General features: G+C 42.0%; 1 protein-coding gene across 5 annotated transcripts in view; it reads right to left on the bottom strand.

Moving 5' to 3' along the window:
* The window catches only part of NUCB1 (Nucleobindin 1), a 228,586-nt gene that overhangs the window by 197,594 nt on the left and 16,671 nt on the right, over positions 1-14,321 (bottom strand). For 4 of the 5 annotated variants that reach the window (XM_080276828.1, XM_080276826.1, XM_080276830.1 and 1 more), the window contains exon 2: positions 9,490-9,640. In XM_080276828.1, the coding sequence (XP_080132954.1) occupies positions 9,490-9,639 (150 nt within the window). In that variant the 5' untranslated portion in view covers position 9,640. The remainder of the gene's footprint in view (positions 1-9,489; positions 9,641-14,321) is intronic. The other variant, XM_080276829.1, reaches the window with a different exon arrangement.

Here is a 14,321-nt window from a genome sequence, read left to right as displayed (position 1 = left end):
GCAATCAGGTGCCATCCTTAACCCTTTACCCGCGGGGATGGCTGGACTGTGCCGTGCCCTTCCCGTGGGGATAGCAGGAAATCTAGACAATACACGATAAATTAGCTACTTCCAGGTCAATGGAAGTATCATTTAGCCTTTTCCTTTTTTCTTTATATATTTTTTAGTATGAGAATAGGTCATAAAGGACATTTCAATGGGTAATGAACAGGGAAAATTAGCGACCAAGTGCATGTGGGGTGTTGCCAGGTGATAAATTAGCTACTTCATGGCCAATAGCAGTATCAATTAGCCTTTTCCTTTTTTTTTTAATTTTTTAGTATGAGAATAGGGCATAGGGCACATTTAAATGGAAAAAGCGAATGGAAAAAAACCGGTCAGGAGTTCCACTGCATGGCCAAGCTGTAGCTAGGCGGGGGAGGGGGGTAAGGGAGGAGAGGTGGGGAGGCAAGACAAACAGAGAAATGGGAAACCAGTAACACTGGATATGAGTACTAGCAGTATTAGCAGCACTGCCTATAGCTGCAAACTGGCAGTACTGATAGATGATACAAGACCGCATCTGAAAGCCCAGGCAATTTAAAAAATCCCTGGATCACAGAAGTGATGCCCCGAGGTATGGCACTTATGTAACGAGTGTCACGGTAGCGACAGCCCATGGGTAAGGGGTTAATAGTTCTGTTGTTGATGGGTGCCATAGCCTGGTCTGTCTGGCCAAGCAGACCTATCAATCTCAAGCAAGCAACAGCCCCAGCAGGACTGTCCCATGCAGTGAACTGAAGTTTCCCACTGGCAGGCAGCACCTTGTAACAGTGAGGCGCAGAGAATAACAGTGAGGCGCAGAGAAGAGAGTGGAGGTTTGGTTCCTGGGTGGACACCATATCCATGTGTCTCCACCCTTTTAACAAAGGCACCAAAATAAGGTCAACATCAACCCATTTTCTGGTTACATGGTTACCACCCAGCACTGTAAATGGTTTCCTGGGTTACAAGAAACCATTTGGCTTGTCACTAAGTGTTGAGCTACCTGAAAGGGATAGAGGAGTACCGTAATAAAGCAACGGGATGGATGGGAAAAACAGGAAGAAAAGAGAACCAACTCAGAAAAAGAATGATAAGGATGAAGGAAGAAGTAGCACTACATCAAGGGAGTGGATGATGATAGTCACTAGCTACCTCCCTTTATACAGTCAAACCTCATACATGAACTACAGAAGGAAAAGGCTGACAGTATGTTCAATAATTTAATATATCTGATGCTTGATAAGGAGGCTTTATTAAGTACCCAGGTCCCCTCGGGTTGTATTAGGTTAGAAATGTTGGTATGTTGAACCCTGTCCTTACATGGAAACCCTTATGAATTATATCTAGTTTGGGTGCATTGACCCCACTCTGAACCCACTTGACCACCAGACCATTCCATGGATGGAAACTCTTATGGATCACATCTGGTGTGAGGGCCTTAATCCACCTCTTATCTCACTAGACCACCTAACCATTCTGGGGATGTAAAACCTTACATCTGGTTGAGTGCATTAACCCATCTCTTAACTCACTAGACCACCAAACCATTCCTTGGATGTAAACCTCAAATTTCATTTGAGGTCATCAGCCCACTCCTTATGCCACAAGACCACCAAACCATTCTGTGGATTTAAACCCTCATGGACTACATCCAGTCTGAGTGCCTTAACCCACTAGTCCACCAAATATCAGTTTGGTTGTAGGCTATGGTTATCACACAACACAATAATTTTCTTGGCTACAACAATCAGTTTTGCATGTCTTTTCATGTTAATGCATATAAATGTTACCTGAATGAATGATGGGCATCCCCATCACACACTGTTAGAGCTAGGAATATAAAAATAATTGTTAGGGATATTTTGGGTTGTGTTATTTTGATTTGTTAGTATGATTAATACTCATGGTCTGTTCATTACAGCATAATTTGCTTACTTGACTATCAACAAGCATAGATCTACCATGCATCACAAAATACAGCAAGCCCCGTCAAATGCAAAGATGAAAAACACAGAACAAATCTAAGTTATCATATGTACAACAACAAACAGATCTACATCTCACAAAACCAGGCAATCCCTTTCAAATGCAAGGGCAAAAACACAAGTTATCAAGGGCATGGAATAAGTTAACACTCTGTTGACTAAGAAACTACTTCTGATAAATAAAATGGGTGTGTAGTTATCAGAACAAAATGTAAGTGATATGCTCTACTACAAAGGGTTAGCTAATAATTTGTAACCCTTTGCAGGCCAGGAGCCTCTCACAGTGGAATAAAGTACAGTAGTCTGCAAGCATCCACAATGTAATTCTGTCAGGCCCACTATTCGTGGGGATTATGTACCAGAACATCCTGTGAATGATGAATTCTGCAGATAGCCCAAACCTACCAGAGAAGTAACTGATTTCAATGTTTTAGCTATTCCTATTACCTATAAACAAGGGAAGGGTCCAAGTAGCCTACAGGCTACTGTACTTAAGTCCAAGCACCTGGAAATTTTTCAAGTACATGCACAGCCTTTTTCCAATTTACTTAAGTCCAAGTCCAAGTACAAGTACTTTATACCATACAAAAGTGCTCCTGTTTCAAAGAAGGAAATTAAGTGATCGTCACATTCTAAAAGTTAACTTATTAAGGAAGAAAGTAGCGTTTCAGAATATAAGTATACTTTATTAATCAAACCACTTCTTCTATGACAGAATATTAAGTCTACTTAATAATACCTTTATAAAGTCCAATAAAATATATAAATTTTTGTTAAATATAATGTACTTGATTGTACAGGTACTTGAAAGTACTTGGTATTTTTTCAAGAACTTAGGGTCTATGTAGAAGTACAAGGTCAACCAAAATTTTAAACTCCAAGTACAAGTACATGAAAAACTGTACTTTAGTCCTAGTACCAAGTACAAGTACTGTACTTGGACCCAACCCTGCTACAAACCCACTATAACACCTATACATGCATTTTATGGCACATTCATACTTCCTAAAAAGACTTTATAGAATGATACATAAGCCCTTCTGAGTACAGAGTACTGTACATACCACACAATGATGATGATAAGAGTTGGCAGTGTGCTGAACAGCACATACCTACAAGCCTACTGGGTAACTGCACAGTTTAACTGTAGAGGACAGTATTTCTCACAAAAAACATGCTAAAAAACAACTTAAGAACCACTAGGAACAGCTAATGCTATAGGAAAAGCAGGAAACCTCTTGAAATAATTTCAAAGAAAAATCAGTGAATACATGAACCCGCGAATAGCGGGGGTTGACCGTAGCCACATAGGCCTGAATGAACACAAACATATATGAAACTACCTGTACTTCATTTGTAGGGACAGTACAATACTGAAACTGAATCACACTATTTGGTGGTGTCTGGAATAGAACAATGGGACATCAAAACAAATGGATTTTGCCTTTCAGCACTGTACACTGTACAATAATACCAGTATACCTCTGGGGGTAGGGGGGTTTCAAGAATACTCCCCCAGTATCCCTGCTTGTCATAAGAGGCGACTTAAAAGGGTTGGTGGTGGGTTAGTGCCCCACCCCATAAAAAGAACTAACTAAACAAGCGAATAAAGTGCCTCGGACCAGGCCGGACCATACATTGACAATTAAGGAATGGACAAAATACATTCTAAGGGTGGGGACATGGAACGTGAGAGGAGTGAATGATGAAGTGAAAGAGAAAGAGATTGTGCAGGTGCTTGAGGATGCAAGAGTGGATATATGTGCACTGACTGAAATTAAATGGAAAGGTGAAAGGGTGAGAGAATGGGAATATGGTTTAGGTATATGTGCGGGAGTTAACGAGAATGAGAGGGCACGAGAGGGAGTATGTCTGATGATAAGTAAGAAGTGGAAGGAGAATATAAGACAGTATGGAACAGTGGGTGCAAGGATTGTATGGGTGGGGATGAAAGTAGGTATACAAGCGTGAGCGATTGTATGCGCGTATGCTCCGACAGAGGCCAAGTGGCAAGAGTGAAAGATGAGTTTTGGGCAAAAGTAGAAGCATGTATGGACAAATCTGAGAGGAGCGAGACAGTGCTTTTGATTGGAGACATGAATGACAAAGTTGGGGTACGAGTGGATGGAGTGGTTGGTCAGTGGGGTGTGCCAGCTGAAGTAGATGGGAATGGTAGTGCTTTGGTGGACATCTGTGCTGGTAAGGGGTTGCCAATAGCAAACATCTACTTTCGGCATGGGGGTGATCACCGGTATACATGAAGAGCAATGAGGAAGATGGATGGTGACCTTGTTGAACGAAAGGCAATGATAGACTACGTGTGTGTGGATGAGCGAATGAGAAGACAAGTGTTGGATGCAAGAGTCTGGAGAGGGTGGGGGAATGGAGTCTCGGACCATCAGTGATGGCCAAGGTAAAGCTGCAAAGAAACTGGTTGAAGAGACGAAGGGGAAGACAGGAGGAAACAGCTCCCGTGAGAAGAGTGGAGAATTTGCAAGACAGTGAGAAAATGGCAGAGTATAAGAGCATAGTGGAAGAAAGATTGGGAATGTATGAGCCAGAGCAGATGGAAGGGGTGGAAGACATATGTAAGATATTCACGGAAGAGATAGGCACAGCGTGTGAGGTGGTTTGTGGAGTGAGGAGTAGATGCAAGGGTGTGCAAAGGACAGCATGGTGGAATGATGAGGTGAAACGAGCTTTGGAACAAAAGAAGAAGGCATATAGTGAATGGATAGCGAGTAGAGGAAGGGGAGAAGATGAGAGAGAAGAGAGAGGTATATGTGAGCAGGAGAAGTGCTGAAGAGACTGGTGAAGGAGAGTAAGAAGAAAGTGGATGAAGAGTTTGGGAGGAAATCTGAGTGTGAAATGGAGGGAGAGTAAGAAATTGTTTTGGAAGGAGGTAAAGAAAGTAAGGCAGTGTGAAAGGGGAAATAGTAGGGGAGTGAAAGATAGGAATAATAGATTGTTGCTGGAGAAGAGAGAAATTGAGGAGATGGAATCAGGACTCTGAGGATTTGTTGAATGTAGAGAGTGACAGCAGTGCGAGTATAAGTGGTTGGGGAATGGCTGGGAGAAGAAGAGATGAGAGGAGGGAGGAAGAGATCAGTAGGGCAGAAGCAGTGGAAGCAATGAAGAAGATCAAGATGGGAAAGGCCCCAGGAATTGATGGAGTATGTGGCAAAATGCTGAGGTATGGGGGTGAGATTGTTGTGGAGTGGGTATGGATGTTGTGCAGATTGGCTTGGGAAGAGGGAAGGGTTCCAGAGGACTGAAAGTCAGGTATAACTGTTCCTTTATACAAAGGAAAGGGGGAGAGAGATGTATGTGGTAACAACAGGGGTATTTGCCTTCTTAGTCTATCTATCTATCTATAGCCAGACGCCTCAATCCCGTTTGGGGTGGCCACAAACAAATCGCCTCCAAGTTGCCCTGTCCCCCGCCTTTTCACTGCCCTGCTCCCAACTCACACCCTCATCTCTCATATACCTCTCCACCCCATCCCTCCATCTCATCCTCGGCCTCCCCCTCCCTCTTCCCCCCTCCACCTCACTCACATACACTCTCTTCGTCAGTCTATCACCCTCCATCCTTTCCACATGGCCAAACCACCTCAGTGTGTTCCTCATAACGCTTCCTATCACATCCACATCCACACCACAATGCTCCTTTATATCCTCATTCATCAGCCTGTCTCTCCATGTGACTCCACAGGCTCCTCTTAAATAACTCATTTCCACTGCTCTCACTCTTGACTTGTGTCCTTCCAACAACGTCCAAGTTTCACTTCCATACGTTAGAGTTGGTATCACAATACTGTCATGTAGTAACTTTTCCACTTCCATGCTCACTTCCCTGTTTCTTATCACTGCTTTCAAAGAACCAGCAACCTTTCTTTTCTGCTGTACCCTTTCAAGCACTTCACCCTCCAAACCTCCATCCTTACTCATCACACTACCTAAGTACTTAAACATACTCACATTTTCCAATTCCTCACCATCCAACCTCGCTGTACATTCACTGACTTCACCTCTCTCAAAGACCATCACTTTACTCTTCCCTACATTCACCTTTAGATTCCGTTTCTTACACTCTCCCAAACTCATCCACCAAGCCTTGCAGCTCCCCTTCGTCTTCACTCAACAACACAATATCATCTGCAAACAACAGTACAGGGAGTTTCCAAACACTATCCTCTCTCACCAGGGCCACTCCAACATCCACTACCCTACCTTGTACCTCTTTTATTACCCCATCCATGTACAGATTGAACAACCATGGAGACATGACACATCCCTGTTTCAACCCAACTTTCAAAAAGAAAAATTCACTTAGTTCACCATCCACACGCACCGCAGCCTTCGCACCATCGTACATACTCTTCACAGCATTCAACAACTTCCCATCTACTCCATATATTCTTAACACTTTCCACAATCCTTGTCTATCCACCCTGTCATATGCTTTCTCCAAATCCATGAAAGCCGCATACACCTTCTTTCCCTTCTCTAGAAACTTTTCCACTAAAGATCTAAGAATGAATATCTGATCTACACAACCTCTTCCCTTTCTAAAGCCTCCCTGTTCTTCTCCAACTAATTTCTCTGTTCTTTCTCTAACTCTGTCAATAAGTATCCTAACATACACTTTTCCTATTATACTAAAAAGACAAATGCCCCTATGATTACCACACAATTCTTTTTCCCCTTTTCCTTTGTACAAGGGAATAATTATACCTGACTTCCAATCCTCCGGGACTCTACCTTCCTCCCAGGCCGATCTGCACATCTTCCACATCCATTCTACTACTATCTCTCCCCCATGCTTCAGCATTTCACCACACACTCCATCAATTCCTGGGGTTTTAACTTTCTTCATTGCTTCCACAACTTCTATCCTACTGATTTCTTCCTGTCTTCTCACCTCCCTCCTTCTCCCAGCCATTTCCCAGCCACTTATACTCGCATTACTTCCATCCTCCATGTTCAACAATTCCTTAAAGTGTTCTCTCCATCTGCTCACTTTTTCTCTCTTCACTAGTAATCTACCATTTTTATCTTTTACTCCCCTGCTAACTTCACTTCCACCCTGTCTTACTCTTTTCACCTCTTTCCAGAACATTTTCTTACAGTCCCTCCACTTTACACTCAAATTCCTTCCAAATTCCTCATCCACTCTCTTCTTACTCTCTCTTACTAATATTTTCACCTCTCTCTTTCTTTCTACATATAACTCTCTCTTCCGCCTCTCAACTTCTTCCACGCCCCTATTTCTCATCCATTCATTGTATGCTTTCTTCTTTTGTGCCACAGCCTGTCTCACCTCTTCAGTCCACCACGCTGTTCCTTGCACCCCCCTCCGTCTTCTCTTCCTTCCACACACCACATCACATGCTGCACATATTTCTTCTGTAAATATCCTACACACACCTTCCACATCTCCCATCTGCTCCAATTTATATTTGCCCAATCGTTCCTCCACTTCTCTCTTATACACTGTCTTTTTCTCATCCTCTTGTAACCTTTCCACTCTCCTTGCAACTACTCCTTCCTCTCGTCTTTCCCTTCTTAGTGTGACTGGTAAAATATATGGTAGAATACTCATTGATAGGGTTAGGCATATGACAGAGGAGATAGTTGGAGAAGAACAAGGGGGATTTAGGAGGGGAAAAGGGTGTGTAGATCAGATATTTGTTCTAAGATGTTTAGTGGAGAAGTATCTACAGTAGAGAAGGGAAAGAAAATGTATGCTGCCTTCATGGACTTGGAGAAAGCTTATGACAGAATAGATAGTTAAGGTATGTGCAAGGTATTAAGAATATATGGGGTGGAGGAGAAATTGTTGAGTGCTGTGAAAAGTATGTACGAAGGAGCTAGGGCTACGATGCGAGTGGATGGTAAGCTGAGCGAGTTCTTTGATCTCAATGTGGGACTTAAACAGAGTTGTGCAATGTCTCCATGGCTGTTTAATGTACACATGGATAGGGTTGTAAAGGAGGTGCAAGGTAGGGCAGTAGATGTGGGGGTGGCTCTAATGAATGAGGGTGAGATTTGGAAGATTCCGGTGTTGCTGTTTGCTGATGATACAGTGTTGTTGAGTGAAGATGAATGGGAGTTGCAAGGTTTGGTGAATGAGTTTGGGACAGTGTGTAGGAAGAGGAATCTGAAAGTTAATGTAAACAAGAGTAAAGTTACGGTGTTTGAGAGGAATGAAGTCACAGAATGTACAGTGAGGTTGGATGGTGAGGATGTGGAGAATGTGAGTGATTTCAAGTACTTGGGTAGTGTGATGAGTAAGGATGGAACTTTGGGGGAGGAAGTGCATGAAAGGGTACTGCAAGGAAGGAAGAATGTTGGTTCACTGAAAGCAGTGACAAGAAATAGGGAGGTGAGTACTGAAGAAGTCACTGCATGATAGTATTTTGATCCCTACCCTGATGTATGGATGTGAGGCGTGGACCTTGCAAGAGGGGTACAAGTCAAGAGTGAGAGCAGTGGAAATGAGTTACTGTACTTGACAGGAGCATGTGGAGTGACATGGAGGGACAAGTTGACAAATGAGGAAGTGAAGGAACGTTGTGGGGTGGATGTGGATGTGGTTGAGAAGATTAGGAGAAATGCACTGAGGTGGTTTGGACATGTGGAAGGAATGGAAAATGAAAGATTGACTAAGAGGGTGTATGTAGGTGAGGTGGAGGGAGGGAGAGGGAGGGATAAACCGAGGATGAGGTGGAGGGATGGAGTTGAGAGATATATGAGGGAAGCGGGGGTGAGTTGGGGGGAGGGTAGTCAAATGGTGGGTGACAGAGCGACTTGGAGGCGTTTTGCCTGCGGCCACCCTATGCGGGATTAGGGCGTCAGGCTACAGATAGACAGCGAGATAGATCTAAATGCATCCGAGTAGAGTCCAATCAAATTTATGCATACCCGTGATTTTTTTTTGACATTATGAGGTAAAGGTGCTTATCAGTGTGATGCTGGACATGACAATACACTTTAATAAAGAAAGAAATGTGCATGGTCAGTAGTGAGTATTTATAAATCTAAGAAATCAAAATTAGTAGAGGTACTTAGGAAGGGGGTACAGTATTTGGGGAAAAAAAAAAATCATTTAATAGAATGACACAAGAGAAAGCCCTGTTACATTTACAGAATCTTAAGCAAAATCCCAACACAGCAGAGTCCAATAAAGGACAAGGAGGTTTTACTGTATGATACCATAACATCATGATCAAAAGTTCGCTGACAGCTCTCCAAAATATTAACCAAGCAAACAACAAAATGGTATGAAAAGAAATGGCACTCCTTGATATTTGTGGACAAAGGAGAAATGTGAAAAGCAGGACAAAAAAAAGGCAGAGGGTTGCTGGCAAACTTCCGCTGATTATTATACTTTTGTTTGTTACATGCAGTCTAAATATCCAGTCAAATGAACACACAAGTGTCAACACTACTGCATGCCAAAAGTCACCTGTGCCTACCCAGTCATCAGAATGCTCCCCCTCCCCTTCTTTCTTTCCCTCTACCTCTTCCTTTTCCTCCGGCTTCTTCTCCTTGACTGGTAGTGCTGCAGTCAGTGTCCCGGCCACTGCCACACTCACTCCCACCACCACCAGAAGCCAGTGCCTCATCCTAGAAAAAATACACTGGTTTCTGTATGCTGAAAGATGAACCAAAATGGGGTCTTGTAGTGTTAATTATCATGGATACAAAATCACCACCACCTTCACCCAACTTCCCATTACTTCAGTGGTGTGGGTTTCAGCAGTTGTTACGGCTCCAAGCTCAGCTGTACATAACTTGATGGACTGCATAAATCCAACCACTTCAACCAGGTGCTCTCATTTTTTTTTTTTTTTTTTTTTTTTTTGCATTATAAGAATCTGGATTAGGTGAGTATGTTGTGGTGTCAAGAGCTGCACTAAAATGAGAGCTGTATTAATACTACTTTATTTAAATTTCAGCCTATAATCAACCCCTTATTTTGTGAGTGTTCTATAGTTAGATCTCACCTATGCAAATACCTTTTCTTCTATGGCACTTTTGTCGATATTCAATAGTAATGGAGATTAGCATTTTTAAAATCTAGCTAGATGGCAACCAGAACAGCAGTCATATGATTTACCCACAGCCAATCACAAGCTAAGTTGCTGCTGGGCCACTCTGTTCTGTCATCTCTTCTGTGAAGAACAGGTGCTCCCCCATTCCTGCTCATTTTTCAGGAATGTGAGGCCGATAGCTGGGGTATGATTGGAATCTGTTTTGGTTAGGACTAAACTGCTCAGAGTCTAGGTTAGGTTCAGTGGAGTCAGGATAGGTTAGCTGCTGCCGCATTGATTCTTTGGAAGGTGGTTTACCTCCCCTGATTCAATGTCTAAAAACCAACGTAAATTGTATCTCATATGAATTGCAGCGCGACCTGTGCAAAACTTCATTATGCCTGATATGAAGTCTGCAGCTCGGCAAGGGTTAAGGCCTAAAGTGGCTCAAATTTACTAGTACAGTATGTGAAGGGGGCACAACTCAAAAACTGATAATTTGCTAAAGCAGTGAATGTAAAAATCTAACACATCACACAAAAAACAAGGGAAAACTCACAAATTTAGTGTCAAGTCGTGTACAGGCTGCAACAAGAAAATAACCACGGTATTTCATGTTAGTACCATACTAAAGAAAAAATAAATAAAAAATAATAATGGTCTTATCATAAACTGAAATAATTACCATCTGTAGAAATGGTTAATGAAGGATGCTGGGTAAAATATGAGCAAAGTTACATAGCGATTTGAGATGTTTTCGTACAAACTCACGTTCTTATGGAAAATAATTTTACCGTAGTACAGTATTTGATACATCACAGGTAATTAAAATTTTTCTAGGAAAAAAAACAATATATACTTGCTATGCGATATCAAAGAAAGCTGCCTGGATGCCCCAAATGGCATGTTAACTGTTGATCCCACCGACAAGACACGTCAGTGCGCCAAACTAAAATGAATGTGCTTTAAAATCCATAAACAGTGGCGGAAACCTAACTGAAGGGGGGGGGGTTCATACTCCCCCCAGACCCCTCAATGATTAAACTCTACCTCACAGCAAGCAGACTAAAATGTGCTTTAGGTAAAAATCGTACCAAAACTGTACCATGTGTTAAGAATGGTAGTCATGGTGCATTTGGTGCCCTAATCATCACAAGACCATGTGATGACAAACACAGATGCAAGCAGAAAGTAAACCTTTGTGTACATCAGACATGAAACATCCATAATAAATGATACAGGTTAGTAAAATAACTGCAATTAAATCAAACACCTCACATTCTGTAATCTAAGCTATACACTGCATGAAGAGCAATAATGACAATCCCAATTTACAAACATTAAGAAAAACATACATTTCTGAAAAGCCCACTATCTGTGCTAATCTGGGGGGGGGGGGGAAAGTCAACTCATTTCAATAGGTAATCTGGAACTATAGCATAACTGTCCTCATATTTTCATGGATGCTGTTAGCTCGAAAGTTTTGGATGCTTGTGGTGGCTATGCATTTTAACCCTCATGCCAGTTCACGTCTGAGGACGTGTGGTTGACAGGCAACAGTTCACGTCTGGACGTTTTCACATTTCGCTGGCATGTTTCAACTTAAAAGCGTGCCAAACTCACTGGGAGTGGTGTGGTGGGCTTTCTCATGCACCTGAAGGTGTGGGGAGAAGCTAGCTGGGAGACAGAGATGGTGGGGGAGCAACACCTGGGGCAACTAAGAAGCATGAGGGAAAGGCATCCGGGACAGAGTAGGATGGGGGACAGGCGCCTGGAGGGGCAGAATACACATGTACTGACTGCAGTCAGCCACCCTATACAGGGTGTAGCCTACATACAGCAACCTACTGGACAAATTTGTTAAATACTGAACACAGGCAAAGTATGTCCTCTTCTTGTCATCTAATAAACTACAGTACTAGCCGTGTGTGTGTGTGTGTGTGTGTGTGTGTATTTACCTATTTGTTTACCTATTTGTAGTATACAGGAATTGAGCAATGCTCGTGTTGTCCTGTCTCCATATCCACATTTATCAAGTCTACCTTTACACACATGAATGTTTTTCTCATGCACCACCTCTTTGTCTAAGTCGTTCCAAATATTTAAGAATATACCTAATTGTGATATACACGGAATGTACTATGCTCGTGGGTTTCCGTCGCTGTTTCTCAATAAGTCGAATTTAACTTTAAACTCGTTTATGTTTTTAGACTGGACGATCTCTTTGTCCAGGCTATTCCATAAGTCTATACTTCTGTAAGGAAAGCTATATTTCTTGATATCCTTCAAGCAGCTTGACTTTTTCAATTTCATTCCATGTCCTCTTGTTGCTCTCTTATCCCATACAAACAGATCTTCTTTGTCAATTTTATCTACTCCCACCATGGTCCTGAACAATCGCAATCATGTCTCCCCTCTTTCTCCTTTCCTCTAACGAAGGCAAATCCAGTTTTTCCAGCCTCTCTCTGTATGACAGGTCTGTCAGACTGGGGACCATCTTGGTTGCTGTTCTTTGTATTCTCTCAATCTTATTTATATCTTTCTTTTTGTGTGGGGACCACACTACCGCTGCATATTCTAACCTGGGGCGGATCATGGCCACTATCAATTTTTTCATCATTTCCTCATCCATATAATGAAATGCTACTCTTATGTTAGTCAAGAGCTTATAAGTCTCTCCAACTATCTTGTTAATGTGCTTTTCTGGTGACAAACTATCTTGGACCAGCACTCCCAAATCTTTCTCTTCTCTCCTTTTTGTGATTAATTCATTACCCAAAAAATAATTCAGTGATGGTCTCCTGGTACTTTTACCCATTTCCAATATTTTACATTTCTTTACATTAAATTTCATTTCCCACGTCCGGCTCCAATTGTGTATCCTACCCAAATCCTCCTGCAGTATTTTACAATCCTCCTCAACCTCTATCTTCCTCAAGATCTTTACATCATCAGCAAACAGACTCGCATAACTGTTCACTCCATCTACCATATCATTTACATAAATCAGGAACATTACTGGCGCAACACTGAGCCTTGAGGGACTCCACTTGTTACTTCCTCCTCCATCCAGACATCTTTTCCTTTATTACTGTCCTCATTTGTCTGTCTCTCAAAAAGTCTCTCATCCATTCCAGAAGTTTCCCTTTAGTCCTCCTATATATTCTAGTTTCCACATTAGTCTCTTATGAGGTACCTTGTCAAAGGCCTTCTCTAAGTCTAAGTACACACAATCCACCCAACCATCTCTCTCCTGTACCACATCAATCGCTCTTGAGTAAAAGCTCAACAAGTTTGAAACACATGACCTTCCACTTCTGAATCCAAACTGACATTCAGCCAAAATATTCATCTCTTCCAGATATTTTATCCATCTGTCTTTCAGGATTCTCTCACACAATTTTGCGACCATGCTGGTTAGAGACACTGGTCTATAATTCAGGGGTTCTTTTCCTCCCTTGTAAATTGGTACCACATTTGCCCTCTTCCATTCTTTTGGCACTTTCCCCTCTTCCAGTGAGCATACAATTAAGCTGTGAATTTTATCCGCCAGTTGTTCTCTGCATTCCTTCAGTACCCAATTAGAAATTCCATCAGGTCCTGGGGCTTTCCTTACATCTTGAGTTTCCAGTAATTTATACACTTCCTGCACCTCCACTTTTATATCTTTCATCACCGGAACATTTCTAATCACTCCCTCCCCTTCCACAAGCTCCTTTTCTTTAGTGAAAACTGACTGGAAACGTTTGTTCATTATTTCTGCTTGCATTGCCGCATCATTAAAGACCTCTCCATCTACTTTCAGCTTGGTGATTCCTTCCTTTTGTTTCAGTTTGCCATTAACAAATCTATAAAACAGTTTGGGTTCATCCTTGCATTTGTCAATTATACCTTTTTCAAAATTCCTTTCTTCTTCCCTACGTATTCTTGTGTATTCGTTTCTTGTTCTTTTATATTCTTCCTTTGTTCTGTCGTTACCTCTCTTTCTCCAATTGTTCCACGCCTTATCTCTCTCTTTTTTGGCTATCATACACCTTCTATTAAACCACTCCTTTTTCCTGTTTTCTTTCCCTCTTACTCTTGGTACAAATTTTTCCACTCCCAAATTATAGAGGTCTAGAAGGATATCCCACTTCCTCTGTATCTCTCTTGTTTCTCTGAATTTTCTCCAATCCGCATTTTCAAAAAAGTTTCTCAATCCTGTGAAATTTGCTTTGCCAAAGTTGTATCTTCCCTGTCTATGAGGCTCGTCTCTTGGCTCGACGTTTCCTATT

This window comes from Coenobita brevimanus, chromosome 67 (assembly GCF_032717465.1).
Source record: "Coenobita brevimanus isolate Jiangsu-jjx chromosome 67, ASM3271746v2, whole genome shotgun sequence".
Lineage (NCBI taxonomy): Eukaryota > Metazoa > Arthropoda > Malacostraca > Decapoda > Coenobitidae > Coenobita > Coenobita brevimanus.
The sequence above is the reverse complement of the archived record's forward strand: the minus strand, read 5'-3'. Positions and strand labels throughout refer to the sequence as shown.